The sequence below is a fragment of the Gobius niger genome (genome assembly GCF_951799975.1).
Source record: "Gobius niger genome assembly, chromosome: 18".
NCBI classification, from domain to species: domain Eukaryota; kingdom Metazoa; phylum Chordata; class Actinopteri; order Gobiiformes; family Gobiidae; genus Gobius; species Gobius niger.
In genome coordinates, this window is record NC_136869.1 from 18,165,222 (window position 1) to 18,187,629 (window position 22,408).

General features: G+C 44.2%; 1 protein-coding gene across 1 annotated transcript in view; it reads right to left on the minus strand.

The window, feature by feature from the left end:
- The window catches only part of dipk2ab (divergent protein kinase domain 2Ab), a 29,583-nt gene extending 11,014 nt beyond the window's left edge, over positions 1-18,569 (minus strand). The window contains exons 1-2 of the mRNA XM_079575759.1: positions 18,129-18,569; positions 10,198-11,048 (exon numbers count right to left, since the gene is read on the minus strand). Coding sequence (XP_079431885.1) covers positions 10,198-10,851 — 654 coding nt within the window. The 5' untranslated portion in view covers positions 10,852-11,048; positions 18,129-18,569. The remainder of the gene's footprint in view (positions 1-10,197; positions 11,049-18,128) is intronic.
- Between the last annotated feature and the right edge of the window lie 3,839 nt (positions 18,570-22,408).

Below are 22,408 nucleotides of genomic sequence, written 5' to 3' on the forward strand. Positions count from 1 at the left end.
TGCCGTATGCTGGCCTAATGATGGCCCACAATTCCTCCGTTCCAAATGAGGCAGGCGGCCGAGGCACAGGCTCAGACAGGGATCAGCGGTGCTTAGGTTTCACACAAGACGCGGAGCTGCCTCTTCCTCTGGAGAGAAATGCACCTCAGCCACAGCGGCTGTAGGTGAGGAGACGTCAACCACAGCGACTGTCGCCTCTCGCTTTACACTTGGAGTAATCCAATACTTCAACCGTCTTTCAATCCGAGACAAGAGGCGACAGGTTGACTCTGCATGACTACACGGGCTCTTTAAACTTGAATGAAATACAAATTATTTAAAAACACACATTTAACCCCCTGCTGACCACACAGCTGCTGCGCTGACATTCAAAGACACCCCTGGACAACTGACGGTTGAGTGCGACCAAAGCAAAAGGCACATTTGTAAAACAGTACACTATGCACTATGACGGCGCTTCCTTTCTTTACTCTATTTTGCAGATGTATAAATGGGCCACCGTGCATGTACCTGGTCTTCATTGCTATGGAGGGTGATGCTGACGCCGGCCATCTCCGGTATAAATACAAGTATGACTCATTTTTGCAACACAGAAAAGTGCGCTTGTGTAGGGCTGTTTTGGTACAGATTTAAACCTGAGGCATATCTCTTGTTCCCATCAGTTTTTAGGACAGACCCGGCACCAAAAAGGGGGAGGACAATGATAAGTTACACGCGCTGCAGTATGTTTGAGCAGATTTCCCCGAGGTGACCCAATCAATTGTGGCCCAGACAAAAGAGGATCCAGGAAAGAGGGCTGCGGTTAGCTTCCAGCAGCCTGTCTATCTGTCCGTCTGTCGCTTCCTGTCATCCTCAGACTTGGCAGTGAGTCACCGGCACTTCTTTAAAGAGAAAAAAAAAAAAAACCTGCCGGCCTAATCGCCTGCCTGTACATTTTCTGATACAGCAAACCCTGACAGTAGCAGGACTTTCAGAGTCGACACGCCGGAAAAAGTCTTGCAAAATCTTGCAGTGCAGCCAGATACAGGGGGATGGAAGCGAGACAATCCTATATAAAAGCGAGATGCTGCCAATTTTCAGATTTGAGATTTGAACAGGCTACATATGTACAAAAGCCTTCCTAATTTCTGAAGGAAATATAGAATTCTCCGTTTGAAGCTGGATCAGTTGGTACACCCCCATTAGCCGCGCATCCTTTCAACTCAAATTCAAAACTCGGATTGCTTTATGTTGCGCCAAATCTAAGCGGCTCTAGGTCTTGTTGACAGAAACTTAGGCTGTCCAATGCTTCAGCTAAACCTGCTTTGTGAACCGTCATCCTCTTTCAGCCTCAGCCCTGGAGGGGAATGAAGGAGAGGAGAGAGAGAGGGGGAGCAAAAGACCACGATGGAGACAGCAAACGGTACAGACAAACAGAATGCCTTTCACTTCTCCGCTCCGCTGGACAGAAGGAATAAACCAGCAAAGACCTGCCTGCTAAACACATCTCTCTCTTTGTTGTCAGGTTGCAGCGTGAATGTGGAGGGGAAAGTGGAGCGGGCGACAGCAGACGGGGGGAGGGAGAGGGTTGAATGCCCTCCGGCTACTTTCAGACACTGTCAACGGCTGTTATAGAAAAGCCGTCTTGTCTCCCTGGCCCTCGTCCAACTTTCTTTAAAAAGGGCCTATATCATGCAAAACCTACTTTGAGCTGTGTTGACTCCAGCGCATCAATGTTATAACCCATGAAGCTCTTGTTCTTATCATGTTCACGGTCAAATAGACTTCCCTGCAAAGTTTAGCAATGATAGAAAGATTGTTGACAGCAGCTAACTTTGCTTTTATTTTGTGTTGTGTTATTTTCTTTTCACCTTGTAGCAGATCTGGACTTTTATTCCTAGAGTGTATTATCCTACAAGTAGTGTCGTCAATATGCTAAAATTTAAAACATGATATCGATACGGAAAATGAAATGCATTTCTCGATACCGATTTCGATACCACGGCCCCAAAAAAATTCCCTCTTAAATATACAATACTTGCTGTAGGAAACCTTTGTCTCTGTAATAAAAAAAAGGTCTAATTTGTTCTCCCCAATTTAAGTAAAATGGTCAAATGATGCTAGGTTATATGACCAACAATATACTGTAAACTATTTACTAGACTGGATTTGGATCGTGATCTGCCTTCATGATCAGTGAACGGTCACTGCTTTCACATTTAGGTGCATAATGGTGCATTTATTCAAAGCACAATATGTTAAAACTGGCCTTTAAAATTCCTCAGGATATATTCATGAGTCAAGTACAGACACATGTTACTATACAGTTCTCATTGGTATCATTTCATTTTGTTGAGAATTTCTAGGAGAAAAAAAACAGCTCAATATCAAATGTTAACTAATACATGTAAACGAATAGATGCGGCTAAGCTACGCCATAGGAATGAATGGGCTGCTAAGCTAATGTGCATATTGTACAGTGTCTATAAAGTTCCCTTTATAGACACTGTAAAGGGAGGGGGGGGGGGGGGGGGGGGTTGTAGTTAGTTTTGATTTAGTATCAAGGAATAGCTTTTCTACCTGCTAGTCCTAAAGGTATTATCTAGACATGGACAATATTGAATTTATTCTACAAGAAATGCCATGGCTAAGGGGTCCAAAGCATAGGAGTTTTTAAACATATCGCTGCTCTACTTGCTCTCGGTCTTAATGCACTGTCAGTAACCTGCTTTTGACAATAATGCACCATTTTATGAGCTTCCGATCGGTAAGTTATAAGTGAGTGCGGCTTGTGAACAATGCATGCAAATTGAAGTGGGTACCTGGGCTTTGGACTGAAACTATCTGAGAGGTTGATAAATACCCCACATGTCCCACCAATCATTCTCCCTTAGCGCTCTTTAAACGGTTACTCTGCAGAAGTCATTAACGTTCGCAATGAGGCGTTGAAGGGGGCTGGGTGGATGAAATAAATTGGACAGCCCAGCTTAATATTACATCCTGCCCACTATCTCGGCGCGGACTTAAAGCGACTTTATGATTGCATGAGCGCGTGCTGAGGGACTCGCGTAGGTACGGAATTTTACCAGTCGTCTCCCAAAGATGTTCTGCTTTTGAGATTTGCTGAGACCGTGGAAGTGCTCATGACACTTATGTGACTTTAAAAGGTTTTACAATTTCTTGTACCTGTCAACTATCAAATACACGCAATTTCTCTGCTTAGCAAAGCATTTGGCATGTAAAACCTGGTGCAAAATGTTCATGTTTTTGTATCATGCAAGCTCTTCTTGTGATAAGATACAGAATTAACAGCAGGTCTAAATAATATTGTCACTTATCGGTTGAAAAGACGTGCGGCGTTATACTGGATGAGATTTGGATATTTTGTGCAGCATGAATAAAAATGTTCCTGGACTCTGCTTTGCGGTGTATGCAAATCAGCGCATTGGAAAAGGGGTCAAAAATAGTGATACACCTGGGTGCTGCGCCTCCATTACTGCAGATCCCTGCATCATCCAGAAAAAGCAAGGCTGGGCAAAAAAATAAAAACAGCTGAAGGAAAGCCCATATATTATGCTAGAGGAAAATGCTTTTCAGACGTTCGTTGTCACTTGCCAAGCAGAATAAATATATATATATATATATATATATATCATTCTCACTAGATACAGTGACTTATGCCTGCATCCAGTGACGGTCTACAGCTAAAAAAGTTCCTAATTACTATGACCTCCCACTGACTTCTAGGCTCAACTCTGCTTGGTCTGGCTGTATAGCTGGTGCAGTGGTGGAGCAGCATGGACTGGCTGTTTGTGCTGTTAATACAGCAGACACAGCGGCATCCTCTTGGGGGAGAGGCTGGAGTGGGCTGAAATGAAACAGGGCCACAGACAAATGGGCGGCCTCTGGAGGAGAGGATGAAACGAATGGAGCGAGATGCACAGAACACACACCTGCGCCCTGACATCTGCTGACAAAGACGTGCCCTTCTACTGGGCCACTCGGGGAGGGAGTGGGCGCCACTTCCAAAGAGCTCTTTGTGCATGTGTATGAGTGTCTATGTGAAACTGTATCCCAGTGTATGTGAATGAGAACATGCAACGTGACCAGGGCTGATAACAACCTCTATTCACAGGCCGAGTAAACACGAGCAGCTCCCCAGATATTTCCTTGGCCGGCCTGCAAAGAACCCTGGTCCAGCAAATACACACACGCACCCAAAACACAACACACACATCCGGCCTGAATGTAAGGCTACATTTAACAGGAAGTTATCGTTCTCTTCCCTTAATTAGTAGTTTGCAGCACAAGTCATTCACGTGCGCTGCTTGTTTAAAATGCAGTGGAAATTCTCAACATTTTCTATTCTTTACAATGCCCCACTTCTTAATGGCAAACAAGTTGGAACACGTCTTAGAAGTCCAGGGCTCAAACAGTCAGATTGAGGAAGTGGAGCAAATATGTAAACCCAGACATTGCTTTCTGATGAAAATGTGTCAGCTCTCCAAGAGTTGAAAAGCAAAGAACTAAAAGAACAAAAAACAATCTGCTCCTTGCTGGTGCTCTCCCGTTGACCTTGTGTGTCTGGAGGATGTGTGGCGAGCCCCGTCTGGCTTTATTTCTAGCCATTTAAGTTTAAAATCCATTCGCTTAGTCCACAGCGAGAGCTCCAGCCCCACAGGGGAGTCTGAGCAACTCTCACCCTGGAACACATGATGCTGCCCATTTTCAGCCCTTATTACTTTGCCTCCTGCTGCTCAAGCTCAGCCTGTTTGATCTGGGTTGTTGTTTTTTTCCCCCCCCTCACAAAAGTCTCCAATACATAAACTTTTTGTTCCAAGAGTGGAAACCTGGATCAGGGTCATAGAACAAGGATACGTGCATTGTATAGAGGAGATGTAAAAAGGCGTATTTAGACTAGCTCCAACCATTTTCGTCGCAGCCATATGGCCTTCAAAAGATGGCCATATCAGAGTTTAAAGAGTTGGTGGAGAGAATTCATGATGAAAACAAGAACTATGCTTTGCTTGGTGGACTGGAAGATTCAGAGCCAAGCCAAAAGGAAATGAGGTCACAAAAGCCTGAAGTGTCAGGTATGTCAGCACAGCCAGTCAGCGCGCGCTGCACAAGAGAAATGGCACAGATAATTCAGCGAGTTTCCAGCGATGTGTGATAGAAATGGGTTAGCCAGGTCTTGGACTTGTGCAGGCGTCCGCGCTGTGAGTGGAGAGAATGAGAGCAGGATGAAGAATGGCAGCGTGGGACAGTGCAGCTCGGGTTGCTCGCTCGCTCGCTCGCGCACACACACACTCCGCTAGCTGATAACCAAAACCCTCTCCGACCTGAACTGGAGCCACTGTGCAGAGAGCAGCTCGTAAATCCACGGAGCTGGAGGGGCCGGGGGATTGAGTCATCGGTGGTGGGGCTGACTGTGTCTGGGTGGTACAGCAGCCCACTCCGCTCCTCAAGTACGGCCTAAAGAACCTAAAGACTGTGCATCGAGCTGGACAGAGAGCTCTGAATAATCCTATCAAGGTTGAAAAGTCGAAACAGTCACCTTCTGTGCACTTTAATGTACCAGTATTGAAATTTGTTGACCCAACCTTTAACCAATGATTCAAGCAGCTTAAGTTCATTACAGAGGTGGGTCGAACTGGTGGTCCTGAAGTCTTAGAAACCACTCACTGAAAAATACCAGTAGTGGTCATTTATGGAGCTTTATGGAGGTCAACAGATCACTGCGGTAGCGCTGCATTACCAGAAGTCAAGCAGAAGGTGGATTTCGGTACAGGCAGCTACAGTGGGAAGCAAAGGGGTGGGGGATCGATCTAAAATAAGGAGCTTGTGGGTGGGATGAGGGCAGGCGGAGGGGTGGGGGTTTGTAAGAGCTCAGCCACAGGCATTTACCTAACCAAACACAGCTGTCATGCGTGTGTGTGTGCGTGAACGTGTGTTTGAAGAGCAGGCAGAAAGAGAGAAAGGATTATGGTAACACAGGCAGTCTGGCTCGTTCAAACTGAAGGGGGGGTGGAAACCAGCCCTGTCCCCTCCTTTTCCTCTCCTACCCTTTTCCGTGAGGGCCTCCATCCAGCGAGGGCAGCCAAAGAGGGGAGTCAGGCCCAGATAACTCCTGGTCTTATCCTAACAGGATTCGGTCTGAACACAAAAGGCCCACAGAAATAATGAAAGGGGTTTGGGACCACTTGAAGCGGGGTTAAGCGCCGTACACAACCTCCTCTCTCATGTTGGGGAGAGCGTCACAATCCCTGGACTCCCAAAACAAAAGCTGCTAATCACAGACTAGCAACTTAACCAGTATTTATGGTGTGGACCAAAGCCCCTGAGAAGGTCTAAGGGACGACCTTCTTTTAGTAAAGCCCAAATGGCAAGCGGCAAAGGAGATTAAACTTGTACCCATGAAAATAAAACGACTTTAGAAGCCTAACAATAGATAAGAACATAAAACAGGCAAACCTTTAGCAATCTGTCGACTAAATGTAACAACTAACTCTGCTTTACAGCCATTTGTGATACAGCAGTGGGTCATTTCTTTGCATCAGCACGGGAATCTAGACAATTCCTCTGCAGAGGCTTAAAAATAAATGACAGCCAGGTTTAAGGAGAAGGGATTTATTACATGACTGAATCTCTGGATTAAGTTTCCTTCTAAAAGTATTATTTTTTGTGAAGCTTTAAAACATTTAAGTGCAATAATCACTTTTAAGACTTTGTCGAAATTTTAACCTAGTGGTCCGTGGTTTGCTATTTTGTATGGAGGTTTGTTATTTCACTTCCTTATAGGTTCCCAGTTCAATTTAATGCTTGGAATATGGAACTATCCAAAATCCTGTCACTTGTTTTATATCTTACAACTGAACAAATTGAAGGTTGTTTGACATCTCTTTTTGCCATGCCACTTGAGTAAAAGTATGATTAGTAAACTGTACTTAAACATCAACCTATCATACTCAAAAAGATAACCCGACTACTTCTTTCATGTAGAGCCAGAAAAATGTGTTTTGGCTTCCTTTCCGTAAAACAGAAGTGCAATAGATGATGTGCAATCTCATTGAAATAAGCAGCATAAGGGGCCCCCACCTCCGTCCCTTCTTAAAAATTCAAACAAGCTGCTCAGACAATGTTTGCTTTCGTATTTACGTCGAACACTGTAGTTAAAATTCTTGAGAGGAACAGGAGATAAGGTCAGCAATCTAATCTCAGCATTCTGCGTCTTTCTCTGATTTATCTCCCGCGTCAGAAGTCTGTGTTGTGGGAAAACATAGGCGGTGTTGCGTGAGGATGATGCTCGCTGACAATCTGGTGTCAGGTGCGGCTAGGGCGTCGAGCGAGGCGGATGGTGCGGCTTGGTAACGGGAAAGTGGGAGAACGGTGTGGAAGGATTTGCGGCGTTTTGAGTCAGCGAGAAAGGAAGAGAAGATCGGCGCTGACTCGGGTTAACCCCACAGGCTTGTCACATCGCATTCTCGGCTTCGCTGAGCAACAACGGGGCACAGGACCAAAAAAAGGGTGTAACTGCGGTCACATGCTTTTGGCGAACTCGCAGCACGTAATGATTCGGAAGGGAGGGCCGAGCTAAATTGGACTCATTTAAAGATTGGGCCAGATGTGCTCGTCAGGCGTAGCCATCACCTGATAAATCGGTTGCCAGCGGAAAAAAGAGCCAGAAGTGGCAAATGAGGCTCCAAGGAGGAAATGAGAACGCATCCTCACCCCAACAAGACGTAAAATGCTACACAACTCCTTTCTATACTGCATAGTTCAACCCTACATGGTTCAGAACCCAGTATGGAGCCATGTGGGTCTCCGGGCCACAGGTCAACACTTCTGGCGCTTATGGAATTATTCACAAGCACCGAGCCAAAACCTAGCTGGAAAAAAACAAAACAACTACAGAGCTAATGCTAACAGTTGCTGGTTGTGCAAAACACTGCAACAGAAGCATAATATTGAATAGAGTAATAGTGTGTTTCAGAAGGCGGTCTTGTCTAACAAATTGGAGGCTTGCAGTCTCTCTACCTCAAAAAAACGTTGAAGTTGCGAATGAGGATGTTTGCCTGTTGTCACTTTGCATTCCAAACGTATTCATCCCCTGAGGCCAAACGGCGATCCATGTGACCAAAGAGGGGGTGTGCCAAGTGGACTACATGTGCACGGATTGTTTACAATAGAGCACAGAAAAGGCATTGTTGGCCTGATCCGAAACAACGCAGCAGTTTGTTTCCCCACTGACAAAGAGGGTCTGGTTCTTCCTTGTGAGCATGTCCGATTTACTGCCTGTGGCTTCAAAGGCTGGAAACTGGAGGCTTTCTGAGGGGAGAGCTCAGAGAAATGTTGTTGTGACATTATTTGATAAACCCAGATGAGAAATCTTCACAAAACCCCAACTGGAAACGCTGAACAAAATGCAGAACAGTGTGACCAACCGCTTTGGAAATCACACAATAAATATATAGAACATCAAGTGAGCAGCGTCAATGAAGTGATGCGAAGAGAAAATGTGTAGACGCTGAAGAGATGATCAGAAGGCCAATAGATAAACAATGGAAATAAGAGTGTGTTTCATTAATAACTTTTCTTGAAGCTCAGCCCATGTCTCAGTCTTCTATTGAAAGCTTTTTCCTCAGCAGCACTCACCTTTAGTAGAAATAAAGGACAAGGTGTTGTACAGCACATCTGCTGTTCAATCTCTATAGAGACCATCAATTCTTTATGGGCTGCTGCTGGCTAACCTGGTGTATAGGGTCTCCAACACTCTGCAATTTTCCTTCATGTGTATGAGTGCACTGATTCGAAGATACACCAATCACAGATACAACTCACTTTTCTTTGTCCATTTACAGCAGACTCAACTTATTCCATCTATCTTTAAGTGCGGCTGGGTAAGTACGTATTGACCCTCGCAGCTTGCCTTTGCCCTTGGGTCACAAGTTCAGGATAAGATCAACAATTCATGAGTCTCTGTAAACATATGACGGGAGAAGAAAAAAAAAAGAAAAAAAGCACAGACCTGGAGTAAAGAAAGGCCTGTGGACAATGTGTGGGCATGATGCGTCGGCGGTGTACTGTCTGCGGCTGGGAACGAGATAAGGATAGAGCGAGTCTGTGTATGTGTAAGGTGGGGTGGGGGTTGAGTCACTGAGCATTGAACTAATGGCATTAATAAACAAAGGAGGAAGTATGTGGCAGGAGTTTGTGGAGCGTACACAAGCAGGAAAAAGCAAGGATGACCGAGGCAGAAGAAAGATGTAAAGAAATAGGGAAAGAGCGTCGGGGGGCACACACAAAAGCTCAATAAGATATTATAGATCGTGCGGGCTAAAAAGGCTGATCATGCCTTTTGTCCCCTGAAAGGCCTGGAGGTGTCCGGCCCTGTGAGTGGCGGGAGGCGCGAGGGTCAGGAGAGTTATTGAATGTCTGCGCGGGCCGTGACCATTGTTGTCGCGTCCCCCTCACGAGACACAGTCGATGCAGGACTGAAATTGAAATGGATTGGATGCTTTTAGATCAGCGAGGCGAGGGGATGTGGCATGTGTTTATGTCATTTACAGCCCAAAACACAGTGGGTTACAGCATAAGAGAATATTGTACGAGTGTGCGTTTAGTGCTACATTTCTGATTTCTGTTTTAGAGATATAAAGTCTTACATTTCTCAAACCTCTCACAATCTGTCAAGAGTAGTCTAAAAAATGCTGCCAAGTCAGTGGACGTGGACATATATTAAAATTAAAAACAACTTGGACCATTTACAGATGCACTGTTGAATTATTCAAAACTGCCCTACATATAGTGTTAAATATGCAGCATTGCCGCAAGCCAAAATCTCTCATCTTTTGGGAGGCCACAGCTTTTAAACCCTTTTCTATTCTAAGCTGTGGAATGCTCTAGATAGCGGGCATGTAGTTTTGATGTACCCTACAGTTTAGGGGTATAATGGCTCGTCTCAGATCTATGAAGAGGAAGAGGAAAGGAAGGAGAAGCTCACCCTGTAATTTAAGAGGCCGTGGAAGGCCAACACCCACAGACTTTGTGCTTGATGCTCACACGTTGCTTACTATGACAAAAGGGTCCGTCTTTGAGCTGACCACAACTTACCTTTTCAACAAATCAAGTGATTCTCTTTATCAATAAAGTTAAAACATTTTTTACCTAATTATTGTAGCTTCAATCACAAAGCACAGGAGCCATGGTAAAACTCACCTGGAGAACTAGAGGTTCTGGGTTGAATGCCAGCGTCATGAGCAGCTGCATTCTCTCTGTGTCTTTGAGGTTCTTGAGCAGGAAACTGCCTGAGTCTTTGGTCTCAGCGTACCTGCGGACCACACGGTCCAATAGTCTCTGAGAAGGGCAGTGCACCAGGTCTGACCAGCCCTCCACAACCTCTGGCGTGAGAAGGCGGACGTCTCCATTTATACGAGCAAACTCAGTCTTGTACATTGCCTGGATCAGGTCACACCTGGGCCTTCCCGTGGCCCTCTTGCAGATTTTCTGGTCTATTTCAGCCAGCTCCTGGTTAGAGCCCAGTCTCTTGAGCACCACACGCCGAGTGCCCTCCCTTGGCTCACCGTATTGAGCAAAGTAAACATTCTTCACATTAAAAACATCAAGGAATCGCAGGCGACCCCAAGTCTCAAAGGAAACCTGTCCGTTCATGAACTTGCGACACCAGCTGGTGCCGAAACAGGCCGGACACTTGTTGAGGTTGATGAAGCGTCTGTCTGTGAGCTCATTCTTCTGGAAGGAGGCGAACAGGTTGTGAGTGTTCATTAGCAGGACCACAAATAATCCCACAACGAGCAGGAGCTTGAGACAGCGGTACAGGCGGCCCAGTTTGAGAGGCAGGAAGCGCAGCATGTTTGGGACGGGGCGGGGGCAGGGGAGATGATCGTCAGGGGCCTAACCTCAGTGTCTCTCCGTCATGGTGCATCGGGATCACTTCTAGAGTGGGAGGCAGAGGCAAGGCTGGCACTGCTGCCCCGTGCCAGATTCTGGCAGGAGCAGGTGAGTCATGTTCTCCCGTCCCTACTCCCCGCGACGGTCAGCCAAGTAACCTGAAATAAAACAAAAGAAAAAACAGTTACACTACATCCAATTTAAATACATTTTATAACACCATATTGGCTCTTCTGTCCGTGCCCGTCATATATAGTGTTCAATTACATTTTCATGTGAAATGCCACGGCTTTGAGCCAACTCAATAAACCTGCCTGGGTGTGTTTGTTTCCATTCGAGAAATAATTTCTTGTGCGCACTCCTTGCAGATAAAAGATAAATAAAAGTAGGGAAGAGGAGAGAACAAAGTGTCAGTGATCAAATTAAGTGGAAACACAGTCTTGTATAAATAAAATTTGCTGCGCTTCAAGGATGATTCCTCAGAGGACCTCTCTTCCGAAACTACAGAGGTATCTATCACTCTTCCTCCGATGCAAAACACATTGCACATTCATACCTCAATGGAAACACTAGCCTAGATTTTCTCGCTGAGAGTCAGCAATATCTCTTCACTTTGTGAAGAGAATCATGCTGTGTGTAGTTTAACCTTTGATCAGAGTTGCCCTGCTCCATTTTAATCAAGCTTTGAAGTAGTTTCTTTGAAAATGGCTGGTGTCACTAAAATTACATTTGTAGTTGAGGGGTTCGTCAATATGAGAGTTTCGCCATTAGGCATGTTGATGTTGGAAGAAACAAAATGAAGCTGTATACAGAAAAAGCAATTATTGTAAAGCACATTCAAACTTATGCTTCCCGTGCCAAGAAATCCTGACGCACACCAAATGGTCTGCGGACATGAAGCCAAGTTTGACCACCCAATCAGCTCTTTAGCAATGAGCCCTATAAGTCCTTTGAAGAGAGACAATGACTCGGGCCATGCAAATTAGCCATTCTCAATTAGAGCTCATTACAACATGCCCATTAGGATTGCTGACTTGTGAGGCCACGGCTAAGGATCCGCGCTAGTGTGATTAGCGAGCGTGTCGATGGGCTCCTTGCGTCTTGCTTTTCAGATCGAAAGTGGCTGGAGATGTGGGAAGGCACGGGGACCGTAAGGCAGCCAAGAGAGCTGCGCTGGTGAGGAGCTACAGCTGTGCAGGGTCAGATAAGAAGCCCTATACGCCGGTACTTACCTCTCAGGCTTCTGGGTAAACACGCGGAATGAGTCAGGGCCACTGATGTAAAAATAGATCACTAAAAACTGACTTTCAAAAACATTTGCCCCTCACCTGCTGATGTCATAAGGTTCCGAGGTGGCGGCGATTACGATTGTTTCTTTTAACTGCACGGACACGGTTCATTTGACTTGTTCTGATCATTTCACGAGGGAAATTGCGTTCACTACGAAAAAGCTGACAGTGCTTTTGGCTTTATACGTTTTGCTCCACTCCTCCTCCTTTACCTCTTTTCCATACAGCAAATGCAAAGGTGTAGTATTTAGAACAAGGATAGTAACGTTGCATGCTGGCTGGAGATAATTGGCAAAATACTAAGACGTGGAGATGGGAGGCTAAGACTCTGAAGCGATAAAAACAAATAATGGGGCTGCGCCATTTATTTATTTTTTTCTTTTAACAAGAATTGCAATTAGAATGTGGATGCGTGTTTCTTTTACCATCAGGATTCAAACCACGTCCATGAGAATTAACATTTCAGGGAACGTTTTACACTAGATATTTTGTTGTTTGGATCACTTGAATAATTGTGGTCTTCACTAGGACCCAATAATCTGAAACTACACATCATGATTCCTTTGTTAATGTCATTTTATTGAGTGAGACGTCCAGCATGCTGCAACTTCACATCGGCTGATTCTGACAGGGCCTGCGTCACGTGATGAATGAACAATTACCTAATAACCCTCTCAGCCCTGTATGCGCTTCATGGACGACCGACACAGAGTAAATTGTGCATGGGAGAGAAATCGATACAAGAATTTATTCATACTCAATGTAATGGAAGATGAATTGGTAAAGGCAAGAATACCAAGTAAAGATTAATGCTTGAAAAAATGTATAAGAGCTCAATAATAAAAAAAAAAGGATGCACAGAGGCTTTTCTCGCAGGGAGCAAAAAGGGGGGAAACCTAATACTCTAGTCCTCAAAGATCTCTATTCAAGTGCTATTTGGCGTCTGACACGGGCAATTTTCAGCACGGAGCGGGGCTGGGGGGGAGATCTGAGGCGCAGATGTGAGGTTTAAGTAGGATCAGCGGGGGGGCTCGGAGATGACGAACTGTAACCTTTGCCGGGCCCGGTAAGACGCTCAACCATCTCGGAGGTGCTCTCTGCAAAAAAAAAAGGCGAGGCAGAGTCGCGAGCGAGACCGGGACCCCGTGTAGAGCAATGAGATGCATGAGCTGGCAGTTCACTAGCCTGGATCTAGGTGCCTCGCTCTCCTGGGACGCAGTTAGGCCTCAATTACCTCCGCAGCATTACCTGGATTATATCAATGGCTGTGTTAATTGTCGGAGTGAAAGGTACACATGGAATACTCTTTCTGTTTAAGAGACTAGGGAGAGAACTTCGAGTGCCGGTAATAAAAAGTTAACTTTAATAATAACATTAGAAGCGGAGTGCAAGAAAAAATATGTAATAAAAAGTAAACTAAGAAAATTAGACGGGGAGTGCGGGAAAAATGTCTACAGGGGAGTTTATGGCTCACCGTTGCAACAAAATGCAATAGTTTGGATAATGCCAAAACATTAAGCGTTATTGGAAGCTAATTTAAAGTGGCATTATGTTTTCCCTAATCACCGGCTACGGAAGAATTACAATCGCAAAAACACAACATCATCAGTTTGGGTAAACTAGCCCCCTTGTGATATGTATTTATGTGCAAAACTATTTAACAGTGGGTTCAGGAAATTTTCCTACGCCATTTCGGAGATGCTCACTGTTTTGTGGTATGTCAACTGCTGAAAATGCTTGAATTGTGTGATTTCTAAAAATACCTCAACTACTTTCCTGTGTCATTGGCAATGAACGGGATCTACCGCAGACCTACACTTTTATTTTAAGAGTCCAACAGCGACTGAGAGCAACACATCTGTATTTTATCATCAGAATACCTATAAAAAGACATGAGTTCAGTATACAATGGCCCAATGAGCTCTCGAATTGTATGCTGTGCATCTAATATAAATCTCTTTGGGTGACTTATGTAATGTTAAAACTTAAAGCGCTCATCCTTCCCTTTTATTGATTGTTAACAAGCAGGACTGCTTCCTGTTAACGCTCCACGATTCAATAATTGAGCTATTGTGTTATAAAAAGCCAAAAAAGTCCACTTCAGCACGGTTGCCCACTCAAGTTTTTGACAGGGCTAAAGTTCACTTGAAGCTTAACAAATGCCACATGCTCCGTTTAAAAGACACAGATGTTAGCTATAGCAGAACGGACTGGCAGTGAAATTGAATGCACTGTTTTCTTTAGAGCGAAACCTCATTGTGCCCTAAAGAACCTGTGTTTTGAGTTAGTCCCTTCTCCCACTATCCTACAGCCAACCCCCGCTGAGCGACTGCAGCGACTGTGGTGACTGGAGAGCCTTTCAACCAGACAGCAAAAAGCACAGTACAGTGTGGGGGGAAACCCTGTTTGGAGTAAGCACTCTCGTCACACTTGCCAAAAGCGGGCACAAAAAAAAAAAACGAAAACAAGTTTCCCAGCGAACAAAATGTGGTGGGGAACAGGCAGGGGAACAAAAAGGAGGAAAAAGTCAGGCAAAGAAAGAAAGCAAATCAAAGGATGCCTGCTCCCCATGCATGGGAGATGAGACTCTCGCATTCAAAATGTTCCAAGTTTGGCAGATGTTAAGAGTTGCAAAATGGCTCATTACCGGGACAGAAAAAAGGCGCAGGAATGGAAGCGAAAGGCCCCGCGTGTTGGCTGAAAACTGAATGACAAGGTCGTGGCAGGGAGATGACATTGGAATATCCTCAGCGTTAAATTAAACTTAGATTTGGCCGGTACGGAAAAAAAAAAAAAAGTCCCTCATTGTGTAAAACTGGCGGGGAGAGGGGGGAGAGGCTACTCCGTGGCTAGCCCATTTCCTGCAGCGCACCTGAGGCTAAACTTCATTATGTTTTAATGAACTCTGGCCACACGTGAACATGCTTGATTAATTCTCCTACGAAAGCAAAAAAGCAAAAAAGAAATACAGTAAGTGAATAGAAGGAGAGAAAAACCTTACCTCACACATAATGCAAAGGAACGATGGCGATGCTGTGAATGCAAAGTGGGTGCACTTGGAAACCATACACTCACCCCCTCCCCAAAAAAACAACATTTTGCTGGATCATTTTAATCTTTAACTAGTTTTTCTTTATGATCTTGCGATGATGAGAGAGACCACTTTGCAAAGCCTTCTCCAGCACATTCAAAAGTTTCTCAATGGCATCAAGTTCTAGACTCTGGCGGACAATCCCTGAGCTATTCTTTCACAACACGAGCCCGATTAATCCTAGCTGTGTCATCTTGGTATAAGAAGAAAAAGAAAATCTGATGGGAGAACCTGGTGGTCAATCAGTGCACGACTTAAGTTTAATCCAGGTTGCAACTTTTCTTTTTAGTCTTTTCGGCAGGACAGTATTACCGCTCCACTGAAAGCTCGCCAAGAACCCCACCGTCATACCTCCCCCTCCCCTTTTTCTCGACACACGGAGCTGGAGCAAAAGAACTGTTGCCAAGGTTATCGACTGGAGAGAGTCAATAATGTTTGATCACAAAAACATTTAGCCACCGCCTGATTGCGCGGGTACGGCGGAACGGAGTGATGATGGATGGCCACAAATGACAGCAACAGTCCAGTGCCTGATGGAAAATTGAGTCCTTAAGATTACAAGCGCCAATTAGCGGTCATCTACATATGGACGTCCAAGAGGAGTGTATTTATCTCGAGCTGAAAGACTTTTATTGCGCCGCTAGATCGATGGGGTCATCCTTGAGCCACGTTGAGCATCCGTTTGGCTAGAGACGGGGTTTGTTTTACTCCCTTCGGGTCACTGCGCAGTTTCACAACAAACTAATATCTTGCTGCGATTATTATTCTGACAAGTATTTACTTTGTGACGTTAAGTTTTCAAATCAAAGTGTAGCCATGCATTAAACGCCGTGTTTCTAGAGGTCTTACAACAGGGTTTATGCACAATGGGGCCTCACGGAGATCGGATATTCTGTTGTATTCAAAAGGATATTGAGATCTAAATAACCATCTTTGCAATTCCGTCGTAGCCAGATATCAGAGGCCAAACCCTCCCAAAACTCGCCCCAAACACAGCTGTAATTTCCGATGTATTTTAAGTTCACTGTCACTCTTCAGATGATCTCACACACTTCTCCCTCTCTCCCTCTCGCAGAAAGAGCTCTGATGCTTTCCGATTTGCGGTTTTGAGGAATTCTAATTAAGAAATAAGCTATATATAGCAGCTTTTACGAGGGGAAACGGCACAACCAAAACCCCTTGTTGTGCAGCTATTTTAAAATCGGCAGAAACTCTCAAATAGCCACAGAATTCCGAGGAAACACCAATTCTGGTCGCTGCAACGAAACAGCGATTTCGATTTGCGATTAGCGGTGCTTGAACGTTTCAGTGAAGGATACTTATCATGAGCCGGAAGACACTTTCACATCATAGGCTGGATCAATGGGGCCAGCTTCGCCGCCGTCCATTTGGCCAGAGACGGAACACGACTGACCGATAGGATTTGTTTTGCTTCCTTTAGGCAGCAGCAGCAGCAGCAGCAAAACAACAAACTGCACCGTCTCCCGTCTGTGACACATTACACGTTTTCGGCGAGAAAGTGTTTAAAAGCTGCCTGCAACTAGTCGGGACGTGCTCTCTTAATTAAAGCACATATCGAGACATCGCAGAAAGATGGGATTCGATGATTTATGATTATGGAGGCATTATTTTAAGACGGCTTCTTAATCTCCCCATCTGGTGTAAAGCCGTTTTTCCGTATCGTTCGCAGAGAATGATTCGGAGGTCGAGAACTAAAATACTCGTCTCCTCAGGGGAACTTTTAGGCTACAATTACACGACGATTCACACGAGCGTGCGGAGGAAAAACAGCAGCAGGATTTCTGTCATAGGCGCTGAATTATTTTCCTTGTAACCTTGCGCAAGGACCTTACAATTAAGAGTCTTTGTTGTGGGGGTGTGTGAAGCCTTTTTTTCCATCAGTCCACTGCATTCACTCAAGCGTAAATAACTCTTTTGGACCAATTAGAAGCTTTGTGGAGACCAGACAGCAGAACGTTGGGTGATCGGTTTCCCTCTAAAAAAAAAAAGAGGAGTTGGCCGACTAAACACAGCGATAACAACCACAAAAATCTCTGCGCTCGGATAATTGAGCCATTATTGTACAATTCGCTTCGATTTAATTTCTAAAAATAAATAAAAATTGTCTGCTTGCCCCAAGGCTACACAGGAAAACGAAATGAATTCACGCCGGCGCAAACCTGTTGTGTGTGTCCAAGTGTTCAAGGTTAAGACCTGCGTTACACTGAGAATGAGGAAAGGTACAAACGACTGAACATATGTCATAACGCGAGATATAACTCGACTAATAGTGATGTTGATAATTACGCAGCAATTTCTTATGCTCGTTGTAGAGGGGGGGGGGGGGGGGGAGAGAAGACAGAACAGCATAGGTGCATCTGAAACCATTTGATGCAGCAGTTGTACGTGCAGTAGTAGTTGCAGGACTACAGTAACTACACAAATAGAAGTATCATGGTGTGTGCGCAGTATATTACTTTTTAAATACTCCGCACGAGGAACTAGGGCTAACTCGACACACAAGAGGAACAGAAACACTGAACTTCCTCTCAGAGTTAGGAGGATGTGGGCTGCTGATAAGGGATTGTTTTGCGCTAAATATTTTCGTCTAGTCTTGCATTGGCGCGCGCGCTTATCGCTTTTATGGAATGGACAGGAGAGGAGTGTTGTTACACATGCCACGTGACTATTCAGAGATAAATGCCAATAATGGTGTTCATCAAACTGCACATGTATGCAAATGTATTTATGGATTACGTATAGAAAAGCTACTGTGTTTGCTGAAAAGCTTTAAAGTATTTAAAGGGTTTGGGCATTTCTGACAAGGACAACAGACATGAAACAAGTGTAAAACAAACCTGTGACTTTTGCTCCTCGGCTCGTAGTAGAGAAATGCTCAGCGCTCGGCGGAAATCATTCTTCAAAGTTTCCGCTCCTCGCGAGGCGATCGGGGGCTTAAATGTCTGCAGACACCATCTAAACAAAGCTTCTTCTGAGCAGGTCGAAAATCACTATCAAGCAAACTCACACGGGCTCCAATGTCTAGCTCCAAGGTGTGTAGCCAGCTAGCCTGCTAGCTGCTGAAATAAACAGTTGTGATGTCGAGTCTTAACTCTTAAAATACCGGATCTTTCCGCCTGGGCAACGCGGTGCTCTTCATGGCAGTCAGCAGGCTCGGTGTCGCGCATTTACGTCCATATGTGCGTGTGTATCAGCAGTTCCTTTGTCGCCACAGAATCTCCTCTTTCTTCTCCAGCAGCGGCACACTACTGTCCAACACCACAATGGGCTCTGTTTCCACTCTTTTCAACACCAGCCTCTCTGGCGTTTACGACATGTGCGCCGTGTTTACGGCCGCGGTTGCTAGGCATTTATTCTAATCTAGTCTGGAACGCCGCCCCCAAAGCAAACTTTGCCCAGTTTTCTATTTGATCTCAGAGGCTCCGTCTGGAAGGAACCTTTGTAGAATACGCTTTGATATATTCTCAAATACAAGTCAAGGCTGGGCTATCATTTCCTGACATTTTCATCATAACATTTTCAAAATAATATTTTGGTGGCTACTCATGGAAATCCTAAATTCAACCCGACTGCTCAGAGATATTAAAAAGTAGTCTATTCCAAGCTGTTATAGGCTCGAACCCAAAATGCATTAACATTCTAATAATAATATAATCTCAAAGTATGCCTCTAGCAAGTTAATGCATGGACGGGCAAAACCTCCACGAATGCATATAGCTGTTTATTAAAAATAGAGGGGGATCATCGGTCATGACAAAATTACTCAAGAACGACAAGTGCCTGATTCTCATTCTGATTCTGGTTTGGAACTGATCCTGATCTGGGTTTTATTAGTTAGCATTTACTGCCCTCTGCTGGACGCGTGAAGATTTACAAAAATGCCAGCGCACTCGAGGAGCGCCCATGCATTTCCTGCAAAACTACTCCGAGTCAGTTTTTGTTGCACAGACGTTGAACCAGAGCTTAGATCATATTCAACAAGGCATGAATGAGTTCTAAACAACAGCAAAAAAAAAGCTAAAATAAATGAATATGGTTCAATCTTTCTTTTCACACGAAGTGGACGTGCAACCAAGACAGGTTAGCAATTTGTTTGAGCTAGATATGCTGCTTTCTTGTCTCATGAAATACTGAAGTGAAGCATGCATATACATTAAAGCAGCTTGTTTTCCCTTTTGCTTTAAATGTAGGCTGGGGACCGCTTCAAGATTTGAGTCATCTCTGTCAAGGATGAGAGGAAGATGCTAAAGGCCCCTTTCATGGTAAGAACACAATAATGTGTAAAACAAACAATCTTTGCATCTGTTGTAAAGCCACTACTTCAAACCCTTATTACTTCCTGTCTCCTGTTAATGCGGTCTGCTCATTCACCCATAGTGACTGTTCTTCTATTCTAATGGTACTTCAGTTGTTGCTTTCTCCTCTAATTGACTTGCAACGGCTGTTTGTTGCTGGTCAAGCTTGAGCGTGGCACATGTATTACAGAGTGGAAAAAAGGGCAGGAGAGCAATTTAATCTAGCAGAGATTGCATTGCAGGTGTGCTGTGTGGGCAAGTGGAAATGAGAAAATAAGTAAACACTAAAGGCCAATAATCAGACGCATGCCTACAATTTACCGGGCCGTATCTTTGTCTGTAAACAAGGAAGTTCTCCGAATATTTACTAATGCAAAATCAAACATGTCTTTTCAACTTTTCAATGTGTTCAGTAGTTCCCCCGTGTTATTAGATTCAATGCTGCGGGGGAGATGTAAGATAGGTTATCTCAACAGGCTCTGCTGTGTTTTATCCTTAAGTTGGTTCAAAAAGCCCTCCTCACCACTTCGATCTTTCATTAAAAAGTAGCAGGAGCCTTTGTTCTCTTAGATCCTCTGTTAGTTTAAACAGAAAATGCAGGTTTTGGGTATTTAATTGTGTGGAAAGGACATCTCACATAGTTTCAAATAATGATTATGGATGAAACAGGTCCTACAGTACAATGAACAAATCTAAATCCACTTTATTTGGAACATTTCAACAACAGAACAGTTTCCAAAGTGCTGCAGAGAAAATGAGGAATACCACAGCTTCATTCATATACAAATGACTTCTACATTACCATTGCGTCTGCATGATTTTGTAGAAATGTCTAATGGTCTTGTGTTTTATTTTCCATGCTCAGGCTTGGGAGAGTCTGAAATATGACTGCTATACAAGAATCCCATACATTTCAGAACATATTTGTGTAAGATACAGAGCTAGCTGGTTTTGTACATACTATACAATGACCTCAAAACTAAGAGGCTTCTGCAGGCGACGTTGGGCAGTTTCTTAAAATGAATTTGTCACAGAGTGTATGACAGCTGCGCCGCGAAATCCTGAGAGGAGCCTTAGGATGCCATTAGTTTGTGACTGTTTTCTGGATTGCTTTCATATTTTAGAGGCTCTATTGGTGAGATTTGTCAAGGGGGGAGGCGAGACTGGCATACAGCCTAACCCTATGAAAGAGGACTTTAGTTAATACATCTTCATGAGGTCCAGAAGGTTCAACTGCACACAGTTCACAATCAGAATAGTTTTTATTGCCATGGTTATGAACAGGTTCACGACTAGGATTTTTTTTGTTTTTTTCAGTCAATCGTGCAACATGAAACATATAACACATAACTTAGATAAATAATAAACTATAAAGACCTATTTAAGACCCTAAGGGCATGTGTACGAAGATTGAATTAAACTATGATAAAGACGACACAGTTTGACACAGCACAACAGCGTGAGTGTATTTACACATGTACCATGTGGACATACCACATAGTGCATTAGAGCAGATTACATTCATTACATTCACCAGTCTGTAGCTGAGTTATTGGGTCTTGTTTTTGTTCATGAGTCTGATGGCGGAGGGGAAATAACTGTTCATGTGACGGGAGGTTGGGGTCTGAATGGACCGTAGCCTCCTGCCTGAGGGGAGAGGGGTGAACAGTCCGTGTCCAGAGTGAGATGGGTCAGCTGTGATCCGACCTACACGCCTCCGGGTCAGAATCAGAATCAACTTTATTGTCATTGCGTTACTACACAATGAAATCCAATGTGAGGCTCGATGTAGGTGCAAAACACAGAATACATAATAAACAATATAAAGTACAGTAGTAAAAAGGTACTTCATTAGTATTTGGGACAAATTGTGTTATCGAGTTAAAGGCCATATAGAAAGAAACAGCATGAGTGTCCATTTTCAACAAATATCTTCAACATTTTAACAGGTTGTAGCATTTTTCAGTGCACAACAAAGATACATCAAGTATACAAAGCTCGCAAATCATCCATGTTGCCAAGACATAACTCGTCTTTAATGGCCTGTGCTCTTTGGCCCTCTTTGAACACTAGCGTCTCATTAGAAAATCAGCAGTGTCCGCCTCACTGTATGGGCCAGAGCGTCGCGTGATGCCTTCCCGTCATTAAGCCTGATACATAAGGGGGACCTAGTTGGAAAGAGATAAGGATTTTATTGCATTACAGAGTCCATTATGTGCCGCTGGGGAGCCAAGCATCAAAGTTTGTGGTTTGATTAATTTTACTGTTGCGCGGCTGAAGAGGCAATTAGTGTATACAACACACCTCCATCTTGGGCTGTGGAGCAGGTGGCCGTCACAATAAAAGCCCATGCATAATTGATGGACAGTGGCGCCCGCATTCGTCTCTGTTATTCATTCGCAAATGTTTGATGGCCCAGACTGAACAAAAGGAATGAAATGGCTTTAAAAGATGGAACACAGAAAATGGCATTTAAATTTTCGGAGCAGTTTTCCATCACTGGGTGCGATTTGAATGAACAATGACTGAAATGTAGGGCTTTGAGAAGCTTCTAAAGTGGTATGTAGTTGTAGTTTTGACCCATATTCAGACTTTTCTCTAGCCTGGCTAACACCAGACTAAAATCACAAGTGATATTTAGTCTGGGGACCACCAATTCATTTTCTCGTAGGAGAGGTGTGGTTTACGAGCGTCCATAGTCGTTTATTGGGCGATACGAAAAAAAAAAAAAAAATTCTCATGCGTCTGCACGTAGCCCCAGCCAATCATATCATCGTATGAGATGACGTATGACGTACCCGCTGTAAACTTTTGAGCTAAAT